Below are 24,117 nucleotides of genomic sequence, written 5' to 3'. Positions count from 1 at the left end.
ATACGTAAGTATATAAATTAGATTCTTTAAAAACCAAGATATTGGGCTTTTTATTAAGTTATAATATGTTTCTGTAGGTATTATAGATCCTGAAATATTAATAATTTAATTATGATTTTGCTATTAAAAAAAAAACGTATGTATACTAATCTTTATTAAGCGGAGCCGGTGTTAGACATACAATAGAGGAGAAAATCCTTGCGACCGGCCGTAGGCCGCCTATTTAGAAAATCTTTATTAAGCGAAGCCGGTGTTAGACATACCGTAGAGGAGAAAATCCTTGCGCCCGGCCTTAGGCCGGCTATTTATGAAATCTTTATTAAGCGAAGCCTGTGTTGGACATACCATAGAGGAGAAAATCTTTGCGCCCGGCCGTAGGCCGGCTATTCAGGAAATCTTTATTAAGCGAAGCCGGTGTTGGACATACCATAGAGGAGAAAATCCTTGCGCCCGGGCGTAGGCCGGTTATTTAGGAAATCTTTATTAATGGTTTTTGAAATCAATTATCTCTTTCATTTGATTAGATACAGAAATGGTTTGTACCTTAAATAAAAGCTTAACTCATTGGCTATTAATATATAAAAATTTATAATAGAATTATATAGACATTTTTTCCGATTTTTTTAAATGAAAAAAAATATGAAATAAAATGAAATAAAATATATATTTTCTGGGAAATACCCATAGTACATATTTTATTATCATGTTATATATCATTGGAAAGGTATTTTCAATACCTTTAATGTATAATTGATGTATAAATTTTTGTTGTAAACAAAACAGTTTTCGAGATATACACAAAAATGTTTTAAACATTGGAGCCCCGCCCACTCGAAAGTAGGCGTGGCCGACAAAAAAAAATTATTTCTTTTGTCGTCTCAAAACGCTCTATATTGGGTTTTTTTTGAGAAATGTCACTAACACCGACTTGTTCCAAAAATTCTAACCACAATAGTTTTTCAGACTAACAATATGTTACATATGAGAGATGCCATGCAAATTATTCTCGTTTATCTTGGTAAATATTACAGGACTACCCAGGAAGGGATCGGCACCTCCCATATTAATTAAATACAAAAATTCGTATATCTTGGAAACTAATACAACTAAATTCTGAAAGTTTTACACGAAGACACCTCCCATATTAATTAAATACAAAAATTCGTATATCTTGGAAACTAATACAACTAAATTCTTAAAGTTTTACACGAAGAACTTTAATATTCATTTGAACATTTTTAATTAAAAAGATCGAACTTTCATATGGGGGGCTTGGAGCCGCCATATAAATAAAATAGAAAAATTCGTATGTCTGAGAATCTATTAGAGCTAGAATCTTTAAATTATACTTGAAGAATATTGACATTCATCTGAACATTGAGAGTAAAATGAGCGAACTTTTTATGGGTACTTGACATGTCCCATATGAATAAAATACAAAATATTGTTTGTACAGGAAAATATCAATCAAATTTTACATAAATTACTTCAATGTTCATCTGAATATTTTGAAGGAAAAAGAGCGGAATTTCATCTGGGGAGCTTGAAGCCCTCACATGAATTAAATAGAAAAAATCGTATATCTAAGAAACTATTAGAGCTAATATCTTCAAATTTTATATGAATAACTTTGACATTCATATGAACATTTAGAAAATAACGGACTTTCAATAAGGGGCTTGGCACCACATACACAGAAAAAAATGAAAATGAGTTTTAATTATCAAAATAATTGTATCAAGCAAGTTTTGCACCTATAACCAAAATTGCCAAATTTAAAAAAAATAAAAATACATATTTCTTTTCCAAATAACGAATTAATCAGAACAATTAATGTCAATAATTGAGACATAATTTAACATTGATTAATTCATTAATTGTACAAATTAAATATTTAATAAATATAAAATTGATTTTTTTATTAACTTTTTAATCAAATAAATTAAACTGTTTGATGAGAATTATTTAAAAATCAATTAAGAAGGTGATTAAAACAATCAAATTATTAATCGATTACACACAACGTTAAATGAATACTAGATACTTTAATAATGCGTTCAGCACTTACAAAAATTATCCCTTTATTGTCACAATTTAAAATATAAAGTGTTTCATAAATTGTCAAGAAACTTAAATATTATATGCCTCAAATTTTACTGACTATTTAAGAATTATAAATATTGCTAGCACAAAAATTCAAAATAAAATATTAAAAATAAATCTAAAATAGAAAAGAAGGCCAGAAAATTTTTTTCAGTCAATTAAAAAATTAATTGAATTTATTAAAAATTTACTCAATATTTTACACTTTAGTTTTAAACAGTTTCAATAAACGATATAATTAAGGCAAATACAAATTTTTTTAAATAAAAATGAAGAAAATTAAAACATGTTAATTGAAAATAAACTACCGATAATTTTTTCTGTGTATATGAATTAAATATAAAATTGAAAACTGTTAGATAGATAGATAGAAATTGGCGAACTTGCAATAATTTGCTTTGCATCTCTCATATGTAACATATTGTTAATATGGTTAGAATGTTCAAAATCTTTAAGTGGGGTTTTTATTTATAATAGAGGATAAAACAAAAAATATTGTATATCCCAAGGCATAAGAATATGGATTATTTTTTAAGAATTAAAGTAAATATTAAATTTTATCTGGTATAAGATATAAATAGATCATTAATGTTTATTTTAGAATTTAAATGAAATATATTGTCATCAAGACAAATTATAAACCTTTAAGAAAAATTTTATAATTTTGTAACTAAATAAATAATTAAAATAATTTTTTTGGTTATTATGTATATAATTTGATTGGGGTAGCGAAGCACACCGGGTATTAGCTAGTTACTAATAAAACAAAGTGTTGAAAAAAATATACACAGAAAAAAATAAAAATCGGGTTCAATTAAAAAATTCGCATTACCAATTAAAAAATTGTTTAATTTTGCACCTGTAAAGAAATTCGTTCCAGCAATTAAACGGAATTAATTAAAATAAATTTAAATAAAATATTAATTCCAGCAAACAAAAGATTTATTAAATTGTTTTTAAATTTCTGATTAATTATTTAATTATATCAAATAAGTTTTTAATTAAAAAAATAATATTTTATAATGATTGTTTTAATTGCTTCAATTAAAAATATAATTGATTTTTAATGAAAATAACAATTAATAATTTAATTGATTCAATTAAAATTTTAATTGAAATATGTATAATTTTAATTAAAGTTTTAATCAACACAATTAATGTATTAATTAAAATGAATTTTATTTTTTAATTAAATATTTGTAGTATTAATTAAAAGTTTAATTGAATTGAAAAAGATATGAATATTTTTATATAAAAATTTAAATTTTATTTTGTTCATTAAATAAAATTACTCTTCTTATACACTTTTATAAATTATTATAATAATTATAATTGTTTAATAAGAAATAGTTTTTTGCACATTTTTTAAAAATTATATTAGTACAATATAAAACAAACAATTTCTTTTCATAGATTGAAAAATAATGTTTATAAAATAATATAATTTGAATTTTGACAATATAGAAGCTTTTCGAATTCATTTTAAATCTTTAAAATTTCATTTTTTAACAATGAAACTATTGTAAATTTTTTGGAGGTTGGCAAATCATATCATACAGATTGAACAAAATTATAAAAAACTTCCGATTCTTGAGGGAATTCAACATTAAAAACAAAAAATAATTTGAACAAACAATCAAAAGCATCTAAAAAGGTTAAAAATGGAAACTTTAGTCTATCGAAATAAACATAAATAGTTTTAATATCATATAGATATCCAATAATAAGAAGTCTAGGTTGAATGTTACGTCCTTGCAACTGAAGAAGTTTTAATTTGGTCTCTAACTCTTCATTTGATGTTGCTAATACAGCAAAGTTTTCTTGAGAGTCTGCAACAGAGTATCTCTTTCTAATTTTTTCTCCATTTGGAGAGGTGGTAATAGTATGTTGAGGAGGGAAGAGTTTGTGCGCGTGCCAAAAGATGGTGAAGGTTTTTGACTCTGAAAATTGACAGAAACATATTATTACTCTTAGTGATTAAATAAAAAATTTATCTTAATGTGTTTTAAATTTGGTTAATTTAGCCAAATTGTTTACTATAAGTACTTACCTTCGTTGTTTGATCCAACTTTTTGCAGGTCCTTGAGGAGGATAGAGCAACCAGATTTACTTTTTAAGATGTTTAAAATGCTATCTTCGAGTTGAGTCCATCTATCCTTTAGGCACTTTGCTGAAGGATATTTCAGTATAAAATCTATATTAATCTGAAAATGTAAATAAAGTTAATTAATAATAATTTAAATGGAAACTACTTTTTTAGATTACTTACAAATTGGAAATCTGACGGCTGTGTATATTCTAGCCACAAATTGAGTATCTCGGTCGTTGTTTTAGCTTCAGCGATTTGTTTAAAACGAAGTGGGGCGCATTTCCTCCAATAGAGGTCAAAATCATATGCAGTGATCTTATCGCTTCGAAGAGTTTGAACTAAAACCGCATAATTTTCTGTTGCTTCTATTTAAATAAAAAGATTAATATTTATTATTTTAATGTGAAATGTAATCATATTAACGATTTTTTTCAACTTACCACATTCAAAATTTGCCTCTTCTGATGTTTTTTGTTCCTTAAATAGTTCTTTAGACGATCGCTTTAAATTGGCCAACTTATTATATATTTTGCCCCTTTTTCCGTTAGTATAAAAAGACTGAAAATAATTATTATAAGTAAATGTTTAGTAATTTTAGGTAAACTTATAATTACCAGCTCTTCGGTTGGAAATTTGATGCAAATTTGTTTTTCTAGCTCCGCACAATCTGATAGAGATACTTCACAGCCATTTAGGTCTAAATACTGAGTAATTGTACTGATTAGTAAGGTCCGGTGCTCTTCTTGAAGGATCTGGTATTTATCATTATATTTTAGTATCTCTGTTCCACTTTTGGTACATGAGAGGGGGGTTTCGGTACAATTGTTATTGTTCATTTGACTTTCTTCAATGAAATTAATTACGGGATTCAATACTAAATCCTCCACAAATTTTCTTATGCAATTTACGTCGGCACGGAGAAATTGCTGAACGTGTGCAATTCTGTAAAAAATTTAGAACAGGAAAAATATATTTCTACGAGTTTTTTTGATAATTAAACGTTTTATTAACTATATTGGCATTAGGTCTTTGATTAACTGCGCTATAATTATTTATATCATTTATTGTAATAGTATTTATGGAAGTAGTTTTGTTACCTACTCTAATGTCAAAATGTTTAGTTAAATGTCTTTTAAATAAAAATTTTTAATGAAATTTTTGAAAACATCCACTATATGTGCATTCATATACAATATTGAGCCGTACACATTTTCACATAAAAACACTTAATTTCCACAGCAATAAAACTAAAACAACTCATGGAAAAAAAACAAATTATTAAATAATATTTACACTCTTTTAAACAACGCAAAACAATTTAATTTTTCCACTTTATTATATTTTAATTTGCAAATATTTTTTACCACACTTTTTTTACAAAAGAATGTAAAGAACGAAAAAAATACCGTTTTAACAACAACAACGCTAAGCAATAATGCAGAACAATGAATACACACACACGTATACTAACTTACGAATATAAATAAATACCGACCACGACCTCACGCAACAAATTATTTTACAATACTAAAGAACATGTCAAGCTTTGATCTGCATCAAGTGTAGTTTTTCTTTTGTTAAAAACCGGTTTATTTTTTTGTTTTTGATTTTTGGTATACACACATTAATAAAGTAATGCAAACTAATGCAAAAAAAAATATGAACTAGCGTTTATAGTCACTAACTTATACATTTTATATATAAATAAGGGTGTTTTTTTCATTTGTTGATATTAACATCATTGTTTATTGCAAAGTTCGAAAAACAATTAAAAAATTTAATTGAGCCAATTAAATATTTAATCAAGGCTGTTTTTTGGTCAGTTAACGCGTTAATTGAAAAAAGAGCCTATAATTTTTTCTGTGTATGAACTACCCGTTTAATATGCATTTTTTAAAAAATATGTTATTTTCTTCAGAAGCCTTTTTTTAAATATTATTTTTTTAAATATATATTTTTTGTAGGGTCTTTAATTAAGAATAAAACAAAATGTTTAGAAGTGTTAAACATAAAAAATATAATAAATCTAAATTAAACCAATCTGTTGGAAACATTTGCCATTAATTAGTTTTAACAAAACATGCCCGTCTGGCTGGGTATCCATGTAAACTTTGTGCGCACGCTACAGGTCGAAATTTTATGATAATTGGATGAAATTTGGCACAAACGTTTTATTTGGCATAAGGACATAGCCTATTGAAAATGGTTAAATTCAGTTCATTATTTCACCTAGCCCCCATAGAACATAAATATGTTAAATATACAGGTATCATACAGCCCTCGTTTGACCCTAGCCCCCATACAAACTCTCCTTCAGAATAAACTTGAAGGTCAAAATTAACTTATAATAACTAATAAAACGATTAAAATCTACATTAATTACTTTAAAGTAGACGTAAATTCATCTACCAAAATTTATAAGGATATGCCCATATTTACCCCTTCTCCCCTATGAGCCCTCTTGTAGAAAATGTCCTTTTTTGTTAACAATAATTTAAAATATTCCACAATAAAACAAATTAAATGCTTTATTTTTTAAAAAATAATCTACAATTTTAACATACTGATTGGTGTAGGGTATCATATGGTTAAAAGCCTTGGTCCCTCCTAAAATAAGTTTTACTGTGGCTAGTTTTGCTGTAATGCCTAGTTTTTATTTAATTTTTGCTGCAGAATCACTTGTAGATTTTATGAAATCTCTTCTGTCCGCTTTGTTATGACCCCAAATCAGTATCAAAAAAGATGAAATTATAGTCGGGGGTGACCAAGCCAACTAAAGTTTTGTAAATATATTTATATAATATTTATTTGTGCTGAATTTCATCGCGATATTTGTGTTTATAAGCTTATTTTAGACATTCAAGTAATTTTCTGAAGGGGACTTTTTATGAGAGCTATGGTCAAATGAAATTTGGTATGAGCATCAAGGTTTGTATAAAACTTAGTTGTGCCGCTTTTTATCGATTTACAGTTATATTTCAAATTTCATCCAATTAATTGCGACCTGTACCTTGCGCACAAGGTTTACACGGTTTACAAATTTCAATTTGATTCAAAAAACCTAACTACATTATTCTATGAAAAGTGAAATACTTATAAATATATTGTTGTAAACCAAATGAGAATTATTTCAACTCATTTTATTGTAAAACAACACACACAAAAAAAGTAATTTGTGTGACGTGTGTGGCTACAGTTGTTTTGTTGTTGTACCAACAGACATAGAACAACATAACATATAGCAACATAACATATAATTGTTATTTGTAAGTTTAAATGGTTGTCAGTAAAATAATATGTTTTCATTGCTACCATTACTTAGTAATTGAAACAAGTATGAATGTAGGGTAGAAGGGGGACCATAGCCACTTTTTTTAGACGGCCTCAAATTAAAACCACAATACATATTCCTAATTTTTTTTGGTTCGGATACTTAGTTATGTTGGCTTTAGTTTTATTCCTTTCAATCTTTCCTAAGTCATCCTCATGTACATATTTTTTAACTTCTCCGCACTGACCAAAAACGGCGATACCGCCCCATCCATGGGGTAAAAATTACAAACATAAAAACTTATTTTGCTGTTTTATACTTTAATTCATTAAACAAAGTATAATAAATAATAAAAAAATTAAAACAAATTTTTACTGATTTTTTCCATATTTTAACCAAATTTTGTTCACAAGCATTACATATATTTGCGCATGTGCCCCACGGGTAGTTCTGGGTTTAGTTTCAATTTTTTGAGCTTCAAATTATATTATCGAAAATATTATTATGTCTTATTGTTCACTATTATTGACGTTCTAATACTGACCAATATATTTTTTCTATCACAAAAACTAAAAAAAAGTTAGCACAAAAAGTTCACACAGTGAAATATTTTCACAGCCCTTTGAAAAACAATTAATCATGTCTGCCTCCCATTATATGTAAAGTTAATGTTCCAAATTTTCAGGGATGATAGATAATCGATAAACGAAAACAAAATTTAATAATGCGATAAAATCGATTACTCAGTTTTCAAGTTATTCGCTATTGGCAAATGTGCCCCTATGGCGTAATAAACCATATAATACCCTACACCAGTCAGTATGTTAAAAATGGGAATTATTAAAAAAATAAAGCATTTGATTTGTTTTTTTAATTTTATTCCAGAATATGTTTACTTTTGGAAAAAAAAGATTTTTTACAAGAGGACTCAAAGGAAAGTAGGGGAAAATGTTGGAAGAGGAATTCACATCTACTTCAAAGTTATTTATGTAGAATTTAAAAGTTTTAAAAATGTTTATACATATGTGAATTTCGACCTTCAAGTCATTTTCTGAAGGGAGTTTGTATGGGCGATAGGGTCAGATGTGGCCCGATCATTACAAAAATTGGTAATGTCATTAAAAGTTCTATAAAACTAAGTTTTGAAGACTTTTGTTAAAATAATGGAACATATAACTTAATTATGAGCCCAAAAGGTCCTATTTAGACTAAGCATGGTTTTTTACACTGGGACGAAGAATATTGAAAATTGTTGAAATTGGTCCATTATTTCACCTAGCCCCTCGATTTGGGCTTTTTATGTCATAATTACGTCAAATATATTATTATCTCTCTACCTAGACCTCATACAAAGCCCTCTTCAAAAAATGTCTTAAACGTCTATAATTGACTTGTAACCATTTGTATCGCAATGAAACTTAACAAAACTTACTGTTATTCATAAATATATCCATTTCCAAAATTTACCTAGGATCGGCCCATGTTTGACCCATACTCCTATATAAAGCCTCACTTAGAATTTTTTTTCAATAAAATGTTTAAATACTATGGAATTAAGGTAAAATTCAACATAAAAGTTTCTTTATGAAAAATAAAAATTTAAGAATATACTCATTGTGTAGGGTATTAAATGGTCAATACTTTCCTACTTGTTATGTACTTTACTTTCCTACTTGTTATGTTCTTTTATTATGCATACCTGAAAAGTGTTTGGAGTACACGATTTTTTGGAAGTTATTCTCAAAAAGCTGGACAAAACAAAATAAAACTGGACATGAAAATATATATATATATATATATATATATATATATATATATATATATATATATATATATATATAATATATATATATATATATATATATATATATATATATATATATATATATATATATATATATATATATATATATATATATATATATATATATTAATATATATATATATATATATATATATATATATATATATATATATATATTATATAAAATTTTAAATTCATATTAATGAGATATAAAATATAAATCAAAATAACAATAGAAACAGGTAAAAGGTACAGTTCTTTAAAAAAAAATAAATAATTCAATGTATTTTTAAAACTACTTTAAAAAATATAGGTACATAAAACCATAAAAAACTATATATCTATTAACATATTTAGTTAATACTTTTAAAGTGAGTTTTTTAAACCGACAAAGCATTTATTGATTCATCTGAAAGTCGATTTCTAATTTTCGTAACATATTGACCCGCGAGAGAGAAAACTCTCTCGCTTTCAACAGATGTTGGCTTAATAGTTAATAAGGCCTCTAAAAGATTTTTTTATATTTTCCGTTTGCTTACCAGACTCTCCAAAAAATTTTAAGTCTTTTTTTATCGAACCGTTAGGTACATTAGTGTTTGATGTAGATATTTCACTAACGTTATTTATTGCATCGTTTAAAATGTCCTCAAAATTTTTATCTTCTAAAATATCATTAACGTTGCTTTCTATTTCTATTTCTTCTAATTCTATATTTTTTTCGGTAAACAGACGGTTATAAATTTGTTCTGCAAATAATATATTTGAGTGTTTTGAAGCATTCGGAAAAAAATTATTATTATTATTATTATTAAAAATTTCAGGATCTTTCAAGTATTTGGTCAAGGTATACAATTTTATATCTCTTCTTTCTCCAATTCGGTATATAAGAGAAGAAATTTGTCGGCATAAAGTATTTACTATCACATCAGCTGTTAAAATATTAACTTCTCGCCGACATAAAGCTTCCACAGCTAATTTTATTGGTTTTAAAACGTCCAAAAGGTTCTGCAAATTATTTATATTGGATTCTATCCATAGGTCTCCCATTTCCAAATCAATGAGACTTTTCTTTATTGCATTTTTTAAAAGCAAAATTTTTTAGATCATTGGAACTGGAGAATTCCATCTGGTTACTATATCCAATACAAGGCAGATTTCCTTATTATATTCGGCCAATACATATTTTTGTAACACACAATTTTTTGTTGGACTCTTTCTAAACAATTTAATAACACGACGAGTTTGTTCTAATACCAATTTGTAATTAGTATTGATTACAAAAACATAATCTTCAGAGTCGTCTTCCAATTTATCTTCAAATTCGTTACTGTCGCTCAACTCCAGATCGGCAGATATTGGTTCCACTTCAGTTTTTTTATACAGAACATCAACAACTGCTAAATGTAATGCGTGGTTAAGGCAAAATACACCATCAACTGGGCTTTGTCTGACAAATTTTTTCATAACATTTGGTCCGTCGGTTGTTGTTGCGACTATGTGGTTTTCAAAGGTGATATTGTATTCCTTTAATCGAGTTTCCATAAGATCGCGGATTTCCAAAGCTCCACTTTTTCCTGGAATATATACCATTCCTAAGTTATGTAAGGTTCTTTCCTGTCTATACAAACATATATTAAGGTATCTTCTATTTTTTATACTTGTCCATTCGTCCATAACAAGGGAAAATCTAGATTTATTTTTTAACTGTGATTCAATATGTTGTATAATTTAATTTTTAACTTCGCCAAATCTACTTATTATTAATTGTTGGACATCACATTCAGTTCTTGGAAGGTGAAACCCTTTAAGCAACATCGATTCTCTTATGAACGTACTTCTCGTTATGGATCTCATGGAAAAACCATCAACTGCTGCTAATTTGGACACTATTTGGTTCATGTCATCTTTTTTGTTTTTGGAGTAGTCCAACATTGTTTTTTAACTTTTGCGGGAGGTTCTTCGTTTTTGCGTTCTATATTTTCAAACTGTTTGTTGTGTATACCTTTTAAGTGGCGCATAAGACCACTGGTGCTTTGACCTTTGCAGCATATTATTTTTGATCACAATTGACAAACAGCAGTATCTGGTGTCTTCTTTTTTAAATGTTCCCATACATAGGACTTTTTATCTTCCATCTACAAAATAATTGTAAATAATTTATTTAAAACTAAAATATATTTAATTATTATAAGAAATATTCACCTTAAACAATGTTTTATTTGCAAACAAACACAAACATTGTTGTTGAAAAACAGTCAGCTGTTAATAAAAAAAAGGAACAAAACAAAAACATACAAATTGACAGTCAAATTAATTATATATTTCTTCTTTTAATCTACCTACTTCTGTACTTAAGTATAATAACGGTTTTTATTTACACTGATTTTGGATTTTTTGGTACATATTAACTACGACTTAAAATTATATTACTATTCTTCATTTTTTGATACTCTGTTAAAAACATTAAAACTGAGAATATTATAATATCATCTGCCTTGCTGCGTAATTAAGTCTAAAGCCGAGCTGCTTAATAATCGAATTTAAGTTTGATAAAGTTTACAGCCAAGCTGCTTATTTAATAAATTTAAGTTAAAATCAAAAGTGTAGTTTGATTAATTCTCATGCAGTGTCATAATGCCTTTTTCAAACGTATTTCCTACATTCCTTAAATGTTTTATAACATAAAAGGTAAATTGTCAAACTCATTTTATCATAAAAAATTTGTCTTGGTGACAATAATACATTAATGATCTATTTTTTTTCTTATACTTGCTTAAATTTAATATATACTTTTATTCTTAAAAAATCATATTCTTATGCTTTGGGATATACAAAATTTTTTGTTTTACCTTCTAGTATGAGTGATACCAAGCAAATTATTGCAAGTTTTCCAATATCTATCTATGAAAAATTGGAATTATCTAACAGTTTTCAAGATATATGAAATTTTATATTTATTTCATATATGTGGTGCCAAGCCCCTATTGAAAGTCCGCTAGTTATTTTCTAAATGTTCGCATGAATGTCAAAGTTATTCATATAAAATTTGAAGACTCTAGCTCTCGTAGTTTCTTAGATATACGATTTTTTCTATTTACTTCATGTGAGGGCTTCAAGCTCCCCAGATGAAAGTCCGCCCTTTTTCCTCTAAAATGTTCAGATGAATATTGGAGTAATGATATGTGGTGGACGGACCCTAAATGGTTGAAAGCGAACATACAAAACTGGCCACCACAACCTTCGTTAAATTATGAAACTGCTGAGGAAATATCTAAGTCATATGTAACAATAAATGCTTCAACTAATACAACTGTTAAAAATAAATATATAAACTCTATTCGTCTTTAGAAAAACTTGTTAGAATAACCTCTTTATTTATCGATTTCAATATAACATAATAATTCAAAAACGGCATAAACAAAATTAAACAGTAGATAAACAAATGTAAGATGACTGGTTTTCTCACCACAATTGAACAAAGAGCTTCACTTCAAAAACTTATTATAATATCTCAAAATGTTGATTTTTTTGACTTAATTTTTGCACGAATAACTTTAACATCCATGTAAACATTTTGGGTAGTAAATTGGACTATCAATGAGGGGAGCAACACCTCCCATAAAAAAATTCGTTTAATGACTTCTAATGAGGTACTAAGTACCCCATTGGAAGTCAGCCCGTTACACTTTAAATGTTCAGATGAATTTCAAAATTCTTCAAGAAAATTTAAAGATTCCAACTCTAATAGTTTCTCAGATATTCGCATTTTTCTATTTTTCTATCAAGACCCAGACTAAGTCCGCTCTTTTTTCAGATGAATATTAAAGTTCTTCGTGAAAAGTTTTATTAATTTCCTAGATAAATTAATTTTTGTATTTAATTAATATGGATGGTGCCTAGGTTGCCAGCCTGGTTGGACTTGGGTGTATTGTCTTTTTATTATCTTTGTCAAATTATTGTAGTCAACACTGTTTGCACATTTCTTATACAAATAAGTTTTGGTCCCTCTTCTATCCTCAAACTAGACTGAATTCTTATTATTTATTGTTTTTAGTATTTCATTTTAATTCTTACATACATATGCATATGCAAATTTAAGTTTAATAATAATACGTATGTATATTAGACCGGCTCACTTTGTATGGAAACAAAAAGGGATTTTTTACCCGTCTCAATATTTACCTTGCTTGGTTTTAAGATGATTCCCAAATTTTTTTAAGTCTAGCGATGATCGTTCGTGAGCTGAGTTTTGAATTATTGTATTGAAATTTTTGTTTTGTTTTGTGTTGTTTTGTTTTGTAACAATATATCCAAAATGGGGTGTCATTTAAAAGTGATTTTAAAGCCACGTCCAATGAGTATTAATCATAAGAAAACGGTTTTTACGTTTTTCATTATTATAAAAATGTATACACAATTTTCCAAATTTTGCGCAACACTGGATGTGGCTTTATAAAGCCTTTCAAATGATACCTCATATAATATATTTTTTTTATACTGGAAAATATAAATAAAAAACTGAAAAGGGACTTTTTTGTAACCGTCCAGCTCAAGAACGGGCATCGATAGACTAAAAATATTTTGAGAACAATCATAAAATAAAACAAGTAGGAAAGTATAGTCGGACATGGCCGACCATATAATACTCTACATCCAAAATCAGTGTAAATAAAAACCGTTATTATACTTACGTACAGAAGTAGGTAAATTAAAAGAAGAAAATATATAATTAATACAAAAAATACAGTGAGAATGTAATTAACATGATGTACATTACTTAAATTAACAGCAGCTTAAAAATACTGGTTATATTTTAATATTGAGGTAAAGAGATAGCAAATGTGAGTTTAATGATAAGTGTTACATTTTAGAAATCCTAATAGGAAATTTATAATTAAAATTTAAAATAAATAAAATAAAATACTGATTCTCCAACCTTTTCCCCCTCCAAGAACAACTGTTCTTCAGTCAGAGTTATTTCTTAGCTTTTCATAATCTTCATCTAACGGAAAAATGCACCTTTGAAACGGGTCGCTTAAAGATTTTTCTATGGGATACCGCATTTCTCGCAGTTGATTGTTTGATAATTATGGGTCCTGCATAATCGACACCGCTATGTTTAAATGGACGAGTAGGAGTTAAACGTACAGTAGGAAGGTTACCCATCATTTGTTGCGATGCTTTAGCGTTATATTTGAAACACTTTGTGCAACATCGTATTACCATTTTTGCCAAATTTCTCGCTACGTACGATTGCATCTGTAAAACAGACTCATGCAAGGTTTTTATATGCACATCTGTAAATTAGGTTTTGTTTTTTAAGCAAAATTGGATGTTTTGAAGAAATTAGAATTTTGTAACCGTCCTCCTACACGTAATATATTTTCAGAGTCAATAAATGGCCACAAGTGTGAAAGGTGATTATTGACCGATAGCTTTCCATATTTTTGTAATTCACTTATTTCGTCAAAAAAATCAACATTTTGAGATATTATAATAAGTTTTTGAAGTGAAGCTCTTTGTTCAATTGTGGTGAGAAAACCAGTCATCTTACATTTGTTTATCTACTGTTTGATTTTGTTTATGTCGTTTTTGAATTATTATGTTATATTGAAATCGATAAATAAAGAGGTTATTCTAACAAATTTTTCTAAAGACGAATAGAGTTTAAATATATATATATATATATATATATTATATATATATATAATATTATATATATATATATATATATATATACTTATATATATATATATATATATATATATATATATATATATATACTTATATATATTATATTATATATATATATATATATTATTATATATATAATATATATATATAATATATATATATATATATTATATATATATATATATATATAATATATTTTTTTAACAGTTGTATTAGTTGAAGCATTTATTGTTACATATGACTTGAATATTTCCTCAGCAGTTTCATAATTTAACGAAGGTTGTAGTGGCCAGTTTTGTATGTTCTCTTTCAACCATTTAGGGTCCGTCCACCACATATCATTACTCCAACTTTCATCTGGGGAGCTTGAAGCCCTCACATGAATTAAATAGAAAAAATCGTATATCTAAGAAACTACGAGAGCTAGAGTCTTCAAATTTTATAAGAACAACTTTGACATTCATGCGAACATTAAGAAAATAACGAGCGGACTTTCATTTGGGGCTTGGCACCACATATATGAATTAAATATAAAATTTCGTATATTTTGAAAACTGTTAGATAATTCCAATTTTTCATAAATAGATATTGGCAAACTTGCAATAATTTGCTTGGTATCACTCATATGTAACATATTTTTAATCTGGAAACATCTTGTAGTTAGAATTTTCAAAATCTTTAAGTGGGTTTAATATTCATACTAGAAGGTAAAATAGAAAATATTGTATATCCCAAAGCATAAGATTATGATTTTTTTAAGAATAAAAGTATATATTAAATTTAAGCAAGTATAAGAAAAAAATAGATCATTAATGTATTATTGTCATCAAGACAAATTTTTTATGATAAAATGAGTTTGACAATTTACCTTTTATGTTATAAAACATTTAAGGAATGTAGGAAATACGTTTTAAAAAGGCATTATGACACTGTATGAGAATTAATCAAACTACACTATTGATTTTAACTTAAATTTATTAAATAAGCAGCTTGGCTGTAAACTTTATCAAACTTAAATTCGATTATTAAGCAGCTCGGCTTTAGACTTAATTACGCAGCAAGGCAGATGATATTATAATATTCTCAGTTTTAATGTTTTTTTAACAGGGTATCAAAAAATCAAGAATAGTAATATAATTTTAAGTCGTAGTTAATATGTACCAAAAAATCCAAAATCAGTGTAAATAAAAACCGTTATTATACTTAAATACATAAGTAGGTAGATTAAAAGAAGAAATATATAATTAATACAAAATTACAATGAGAATGAACAATGTAATTAACATGATGTACATTACATAAATTAACAGCAGCTTAAAAATACTGGTTATATTTTAATATTGAGGTAAAGAGATAGCAAATGTGAGTTTAATGATAAGTGTTACATTTTAGAAATCCCAATAGGAAATTAATAATTAAAAGTTAAAATAAATAAAATAAAATGAAATACTGATTCTCCAACCTTTTCCCCCTCCAAGAACAACTGTTCTTCAGTCAGAGTTATTTCTTAGCTTTTCATAATCTTCATCTAACGGCAAAAATGCAATTTTTGAAACGGGTCGCTTAAAGATTTTTCTATGGGATTGTATAGTAACCACTTGTACGATTCCATCTGCACCAGGATGCACTTCCTTCACGCGAGCTAACGGCCATGTTCCAGGTGGGCAGCGTTCATCAATAATAAGTACAAGATCTCACACTTAGTATTTCCTTTTGTTTTCAACCACTTAGGCCTAGATTGTAAACGACACAACCATTCATTTCTCCAACGGTGCCAAAAATGTTGTTTAAGTTTTTCAATTGCCTTCTATCTTGTGAGTGGATTAATGTTGCAGTCTAATAAATTTTCCTCTGGTATACAGTTTGTTGCATCTCCGATTAGAAAATGAGATGGTGTCAAAGCATTAGCATCAGTTGCATCATTGTTTAATGGACACAGAGGTTTGGAATTTAGACAACTTTCTATTTGAGCCAGAAAAGTGCTTAATTCTTCATAAGTAATAACCTTGCAATCTAGTAAACGTTTAATATGGTACTTTGTTGACTTAACGCCGTCGTCCCAAAGACCGCCGTAATTTGGTGTAGCTGGTGGTATAAAATGCCACTGAGTTCCATCAGTAGCCAGTATTTCTAGCAATTCCTCTGGTAGCGACGACTTATTTCGGTTATATAAAATCTGCAGTTCTTTATTTACACCAATGAAATTCGTACCGTAATCAGAGTACAGATCTGTAAATTTTCCACGACGAGAAGAAAATCTGCGGAATGTAGCCAAGAATGCTTCCGTTGACAGACTCGTAACGGCTTCTAAGTGTAATGCCTTTGTTACCATACAAATAAAGAGACATATGTACCCTTTCGTTGTACCCGCATTTCTCGCTGTTGACTGTTTGATAATTATGGGTCCTGCATCGACACCGCTATGTTTAAATGGACGAGTAGGCGTTAAACGTACAGTAGGAAGGTTACCCATCATTTGTTGCGATGCTTTAGCGTTATATTTGAAACACTTTGTGCAACATCGTATTACCATTTTTGCCAAATTTCGACCATATAAAATCCAGTACTTTCTCGCTACGTACGATTTCATCTGCAAAAGAGATTCATTCAAGTTTTTTATATGCCCATCTGTAAATTGGGTTTTGTTTTTTAAGCAAAATTGGATGTTTTGAAGAATAAGCCAAATTAGAATTTTGTAACCGTCCTCCCACACGTAATATATTTTCAGAGTCAATAAATGGACACAATTGTGAAAGGTGATTATTGACCGATATCTTTCCATATTTTTTTAATTCACTTATATCGTCCAAAAAATCAACATTTTGAGATATTATAATAAGTTTTTGAAGTGAAGCTCTTTGTTCAATTGTGGTGAGAAAACCAGTCATCTTACATTTGTTTATCTACTGTTTGATTTTGTTTATGTCGTTTTTGAATCATTATGTTATATTGAAATCGATAAATATAAGAGGTTATTCTAACAAGTTTTTCTAAAGACGAATAGAGTTGAAATATATATGGATATTTATTTTTAACAGTTTTATTAGTTGAAGCATTTATTGCTACATATAACTTAGATATTTCCTCAGCAGTTTCATAATTTAACGAAGGTTGTAGTGGCCAGTTTTGTATGTTCTCTTTCAACCATTTAGGGCCCGTCCACCACATATCAGTTTTAGCAAGATCGCTTGGGAGTATGCACAATCGGCAGGATTCTCATTGGATGCTATATATTTCCACTGCTCTGCGTTTGAAAACCTTTGAATCTCAGCCACTCTATTACCAACGTAAACTATTCATTTCGATGATTGACCTCTTATCCAGCATAAAGCGGTTGTATTGTCAGTCCAATAAGTGATATTATCAATTTTATGTTAAAATTTTGTATGGATTTTATTAACTAACTTGACTAAAAGTGTAGCGCCACATAATTCTAGTCTTGGAATAGATAGTCTTTTAAGAGGACTTACTTTTGTTTTAGCTTGTAGGAGACTTATTACGGAATTAGCATCAACAGCAGTAACTTTAAAATAAACTAAAAGTTCCATAGTATGTTTTAACACTAACTCGCATTGTGGCTAATAAAACTTGAGGTTTTGCGAGTGCACTACAGTGTATTGCAATATTGGAAGAGTTCTCTGTTGTCTCTGATCTATTAGACGATACTTGGTCCGTAGACGCTGATGTTGTAAATTCATTATGAACTATGGTGTGGTGTTTTTGTTGGCATCTCTGGCATAGAGCTGTTGAGCGGCATTCGTTTGGTTTTCATCAGTTCACATTTTTCGTTCGATGGCATAGATATAAATTTAAAACATTTGTATAAGAAATGACGTCTGTTGCAGCATGGGCAATTGCTATCATCGTTCGAAGTTGTTATATGGATATTTCTACGAAAATTATTTCTAGAGTTTGGGTATGTCTTTACACGCGAAATTGACTGAGTAGGTTCTGCGAGAGATTCAAGTGTCCTAAACGATGTTTCCAAAAAACTAAAAAGTTCTCTGATCTTAGGAATTTCTACTGTGGCTTTAAGCGACTGTTCCCACTCCTTTCTTGATTGAACGTCAAGGTGATTTACAGTGATGTGTATTATAATTGTATCATAGGTTTCCTTTGTGACTCCTAAAGTATTTAGTACAGCTAAACAATTGCGTGTAGTATCCAAAATATTCTGTATACATTCGGCAGTACCGTTGGAATTCGGAATTGAGAATTGAGAAAAATGCAAAGCTGGTTTATTTATTTGGCTTCGGTTGATAGCGGAATAGTTCAATAAATAAAAGCCTTCTCAAAAGTCCACCAAGATGAATCCAATTCCAAGAAGTTTCCACAATCAGAGTTCAATTACAATCGTCTATGATATTTTATTACAAATGGGGTTTTCCCGGGTTTCGGCACCAATTTTAATGCATGAGAATTAATCAAACTACACTTTTGATTTTAACTTAAATTTATTAAATAAGCAGCTTGGCTGTAAAGCTTTATCAAACTTAAATTCGATTATTAAGCAGCTCGGCTTTAGACTTAATTACGCAGCAAGGCAGATGATATTATAATGTTCTCAGTTTTAATGTTTTTTTAACAGAGTATCAAAAAATCAAGAATAATAATATAATTTTAAGTCGTAGTTAATATGTACCAAAAAATCCAAAATCAGTTTAAATAAAAACCGTTATTATACTATAATACAGAAGTAGGTAGATTAAAAGAAGAAATATATAATTAATACAAAAAATACAATGAGAATAAACAATGTTCGTTTTACATAAATTAACTGCAGCTTAAAAATACTGGTTATATTTTAATATTGAGGTAAATAGATAGCAAATGTGAGTTTAATGATAAGTGTTACATTTCAGAGACCGCAATAGGAAATTTATAATTAAAAGTTAAAATAAATAGAATAAATACTGATTCTCCAATAGACACATTTCATAGTAATTTTTATAAATTTTATGATATAGAAATTATAGTAATGATAGTATTTTGTTACATAATAAATAAAATTTTAAAATTAAAATTATAAGATATAATATTATTGAAAAATAAACATCGTTTTTCTTTTCAGATGCCTTGTTATTGTTAACCGTTTAAGTAATAAAATGCTGAAAATTAACGCTGAGCCCGGATTTTTTACTGAAGTATTTACAGAATTAAAATCGTGTGGGCAACTTATAAATATTACAAATAGTTCTCTTAGTTGTGGCGCTGCTTGACGTATTAAAGGACCAAATATAGTTATAAAGTTTTCACTATTAGCACAACATCATTGTCATCATAATGGAAAATCAATCAAAATATTGTAATACATGTGGAGGAAGCAAATTTTCGGCAATATACATATAAAATACAAATCTTTTAGATAATAAATAAAATTTGAAACTGATTATATTAAATATCTCTTAATAGTAAATATAAATAAAAGAAGTTGAACCGACTAAAAAAGCAATTATTAATATTTGTTTTTAAATCTCAATCAACGTTGCATTACATGTAGGGTTCAATGGACGTTCTATTGATGTTTCAAAAGATGTTTATGTTGTTGGTGGTATTTTGATTTTGTCATTCCGTTTTTATACTCTTCTTTCTGCTACAGCTTATATATATAAATTTGTCATTCCGTTTGTGATTTCTATAATATAATTTTCCTACCCTATAGAGTATATATATATATATATATAATATATATATATATATATATATATATATATATAATATATATATATATATATATATAATATATATATATATATATATATATATATATATATATATATATATATATAATATATAATATATATATATATATATATATATTCTGCATCCTTATAGATAGCGGAGTCGATTAAGCCATGTCCGTCTGTCTGCTGAAATCAGTTTTTAGAGGTCCCCAGATATCGGCGAGATCTGAACTTTCAATAATTCAGTTAGACATGCTTTCGAGAAGATCGCTATTTAAAATCAGCAAAATCGGTCTATAAATAACGGAGATATGAGCAAAAATCGGAGACAACCTCTGAAAATTTCATCAAAAAAGCCACATTTTTTTTCATGCTTTGTTGGCATTACACTTAGAAGCCGTTACGAGTCTGTCAACGGAAGCATTCTTGGCTGCATTCCGCAGATTTTCTTCTCGTCGTGGAAAATGTACAGATCTGTACTCTGATTGAGGTACGAATTTCATTGGTGTAAATAAAGAACTGCAGATTTTATACAACCGAAATAAGTCGTCGCTACCAGAGGAATTGCTAGAAATACTGGCTACTGATGGAACTCAGTGGCATTTTATACCACCAGCTACACCAAATTCCGGAGGTCTTTGGAAAGCCGGCGTTAATTCGACAAAGTACCATCTTAATCGTTTACTAGATTGCAAGGTTGTTACTTATGAAGAATTAAGCACTTTTCTGGCTCAAATAGAAAGTTGTCTAAATTTTAGACCTCTGTGTCCATTAAACAAAGATCCAACCATCTCATTTTCTAATCGGAGATGCAACAAACTGTATACCAGAGGAAAATTTATTAGACTGCAACATTAATCCACTCACAAGATGGAAGGCAATTGAAAAACTTAAACAACATTTTTGGCACCGTTGGAGAAATGAATGGTTGTGTCGTTTACAATCTAGGCCTAAGTGGTTGAAAACAAAAGGAAATACTAAAGTGTGAGATCTTGTACTTATTATTGATGAACGCTGCCCACCTGGAACATGGCCGTTAGCTCGCGTGAAGGAAGTGCATCCTGGTGCAGATGGTATTGTACAAGTGGTTACTATACAATCCCATAGAAAAATCTTTAAGCGACCCGTTTCAAAGGTGCATTTTTCCGTTAGATGAAGAGTATGAAAAGCTAAGAAATAACTCTGACTGAAGAACAGTTGTTCTTGGAGGGGGAAAAGGTTGGAGAATCAGTATTTCATTTTATTTTATTTATTTTAACTTTTAATTATTAATTTCCTATTAGGATTTCTAAAATGTAACTTATCATTAAACTCACACTTGCTATCTTTTACCTCAATATTAAAATATAACTAGTATATATAAGCTGCTGTTAATTTATGTAATGTACATCATGTAAATTACATTCTCATTGTATTTTTTGTATTAATTATATATTTCTTCTTTTAATCTACCTACTTCTGTACTTAAGTATTATAACGGTTTTTATTTACACTGATTTTGGATTTTTTGGTACATATTAACTACGACTTAAAATTATATTACTATTCTTGATTTTTTGATACTCTGTTAAAAAATCATTAAAACTGAGAATATTATAATATCATCTGCCTTGCTGCATAATTAAGTCTAAAGCCGAGCTGCTTAATAATCAAATTTAAGTTTGATAAAGTTTACAGCCAAGCTGCTTATTTAATAAATTTAAGTTAAAATCAAAAGTGTAGTTTGATTAATTCTCATGCAGTGTCATAATGCCTTTTTAAAACGTATTTCCTACATTCCTTAAATGTTTTATAACATAAAAGGTAAATTGTCAAACTCATTTTATCATAAAAGTATCAAGTTTTCCAATATCTATCTATGAAAAATTGGAATTATTTAACAGTTTTCAAGATATATGAAATTTTATATTTATTTCATATATGTGGTGCCAAGCCCCTATTGAAAGTCCGCTAGTTATTTTCTAAATGTTCGCATGAATGTCAAAGTTATTCATATAAAATTTGAAGACTCTAGCTCTCGTAGTTTCTTAGATATACGATTTTTTCTATTTAATTCATGTGAGGGCTTCAAGCTCCCCACATGAAAGTCCGCCCTTTTTCTTCTAAAATGTTCAGATGAATATTGGAGTAATTTATGCAAAATTTGATAAATCTAGATCTATATTTTCCTAGACAAACAATATTTCGTATTTTATTCATATGGGAAATGTCAAGTCCTTATTAAAATTCTCTCGTTATACTCTAACCCCCTTATTTACAAACAAAATTTTTTTATAAAAGGTTTATAAAACAAAATTTTCAATAAAAATATTACTTGTGAATAAGGGGGTAAATTTTCAGATGAATGTCAAAACTCTTCAAGTAAAATTTAAAAATCGTAGCTCTAATAATAGATATCTAGTGAGCGGACTAGCGTTAGGGGGAGTGGCATTTCCCATATAAATTAAATACAAAAATTCATTTATCTTGAAAACTATTACAGTTAGAATCTTTAATTTTTGCACGAATAACTTTAACATCCATGTAAACATTTTGGGTAGTAAATTGGACTATCAATGAGGGGAGCAACACCTCCCATAAAAAAATTCGTTTAATGACTTCTAATGAGGTACTAAGTACCCCATTGGAAGTCAGCCCGTTACACTTTAAATGTTCAGATGAATTTCAAAATTCTTCAAGAAAATTTAAAGATTCCAACTCTAATAGTTTCTCAGATATTCGCATTTTTCTATTTTTCTATCAAGACCCCAGACTAAGTCCGCTCTTTTTTCAGATGAATATTAAAGTTCTTCGTGAAAAGTTTTATTAATTTCCTAGATAAATTAATTTTTGTATTTAATTAATATGGATGGTGCCTAGGTTGCCAGCCTGGTTGGACTTGGGTGTATTGTCTTTTTATTATCTTTGTCAAATTATTGTAGTCAACACTGTTTGCACATTTCTTATACAAATAAGTTTTGGTCCCTCTTCTATCCTCAAACTAGACTGAATTCTTATTATTTATTGTTTTTAGTATTTCATTTTAATTCTTACATACATATGCATATGCAAATTTAAGTTTAATAATAATACGTATGTATATTAGACCGGCTCACTTTGTATGGAAACAAAAAGGGATTTTTTACCCGTCTCAATATTTACCTTGCTTGGTTTTAAGATGATTCCCAAATTTTTTTAAGTCTAGCGATGATCGTTCGTGAGCTGAGTTTTGAATTATTGTATTGAAATTTTTGTTTTGTTTTGTGTTGTTTTGTTTTGTAACAATATATCCAAAATGGGGTGTCATTTAAAAGTGATTTTAAAGCCACGTCCAATGAGTATTAATCATAAGAAACCGGTTTTTACGTTTTTCATTATTATAAATAAAATGTATACACAATTTTCCAAATTTTGCGCAACACTGGATGTGGCTTTATAAAGCCTTTCAAATGATACCTCATATAATATATTTTTTTTATACTGGAAAATATAA

The 24,117-nt window shown here is 28.2% G+C and overlaps 3 protein-coding genes across 9 annotated transcripts in view; 1 reads left to right on the top strand and 2 right to left on the bottom strand.

The window, feature by feature from the left end:
* The window catches only part of LOC111688633 (cyclin-dependent kinase 5 activator 1), a 173,955-nt gene extending 153,544 nt beyond the window's left edge, over positions 1–20,411 (top strand). Inside the window, exon 5 of the mRNA XM_046945155.1 lies at positions 20,033–20,411. Coding sequence (XP_046801111.1) covers positions 20,033–20,180 — 148 coding nt within the window. The 3' untranslated portion in view covers positions 20,181–20,411. The remainder of the gene's footprint in view (positions 1–20,032) is intronic.
* Positions 3,446–5,733, bottom strand: LOC111688897. 7 transcript variants are annotated; one of them, XM_046945159.1, is made up of 7 exons: positions 5,599–5,733; positions 5,290–5,439; positions 4,807–5,134; positions 4,633–4,750; positions 4,373–4,557; positions 4,154–4,307; positions 3,446–4,043 (listed from the first exon to the last, which is right to left on the bottom strand). In XM_046945159.1, exons 3-7 carry the CDS (start codon positions 5,026–5,028, stop codon positions 3,655–3,657), a joined length of 1,068 nt encoding a protein of 355 aa, XP_046801115.1. In that variant the 5' UTR covers positions 5,029–5,134; positions 5,290–5,439; positions 5,599–5,733; the 3' UTR covers positions 3,446–3,654. The 7 variants fall into 7 exon arrangements, with proteins under 7 accessions (XP_046801115.1, XP_046801112.1, XP_046801113.1 ...); XM_046945156.1 differs by having other exon boundaries at positions 5,557–5,711; XM_046945157.1 differs by having other exon boundaries at positions 5,294–5,439; positions 5,557–5,711.
* On the bottom strand, positions 10,224–11,558 carry LOC124418535. The gene is made up of 2 exons (XM_046945164.1): positions 11,470–11,558; positions 10,224–11,402 (listed from the first exon to the last, which is right to left on the bottom strand). Exon 2 carries the CDS (start codon positions 10,939–10,941, stop codon positions 10,366–10,368), a length of 576 nt encoding a protein of 191 aa, XP_046801120.1. The 5' UTR covers positions 10,942–11,402; positions 11,470–11,558; the 3' UTR covers positions 10,224–10,365.
* Positions 20,412–24,117: the final 3,706 nt, after the last annotated feature.

This window comes from Lucilia cuprina, chromosome 2 (genome assembly GCF_022045245.1).
Source record: "Lucilia cuprina isolate Lc7/37 chromosome 2, ASM2204524v1, whole genome shotgun sequence".
NCBI lineage: Eukaryota > Metazoa > Arthropoda > Insecta > Diptera > Calliphoridae > Lucilia > Lucilia cuprina.
Note: the sequence above shows the minus strand (reverse complement) of the source record. Positions and strands in the feature narration are given on the sequence as shown.

Bases quoted from the DNA above. Each gene is read 5' to 3' on its own strand.
- LOC111688897 (XM_046945159.1), bottom strand. From the start codon at position 5,028: ATGAACAATAACAATTGTACCGAAACCCCCCTCTCATGTACCAAAAGT. The intron at 4,558-4,632 runs GTAAGTTGAAAA...TTATTTAAATAG, and splicing joins AGAGGCAAATTTTGAATGTG to AAGCAACAGAAAATTATGCG. The intron at 4,308-4,372 runs GTAAGTAATCTA...TTACATTTTCAG, and splicing joins AGCCGTCAGATTTCCAATTT to ATTAATATAGATTTTATACT.
- LOC124418535 (XM_046945164.1), bottom strand. From the start codon at position 10,941: ATGGACGAATGGACAAGTATAAAAAATAGAAGATACCTTAATATATGT.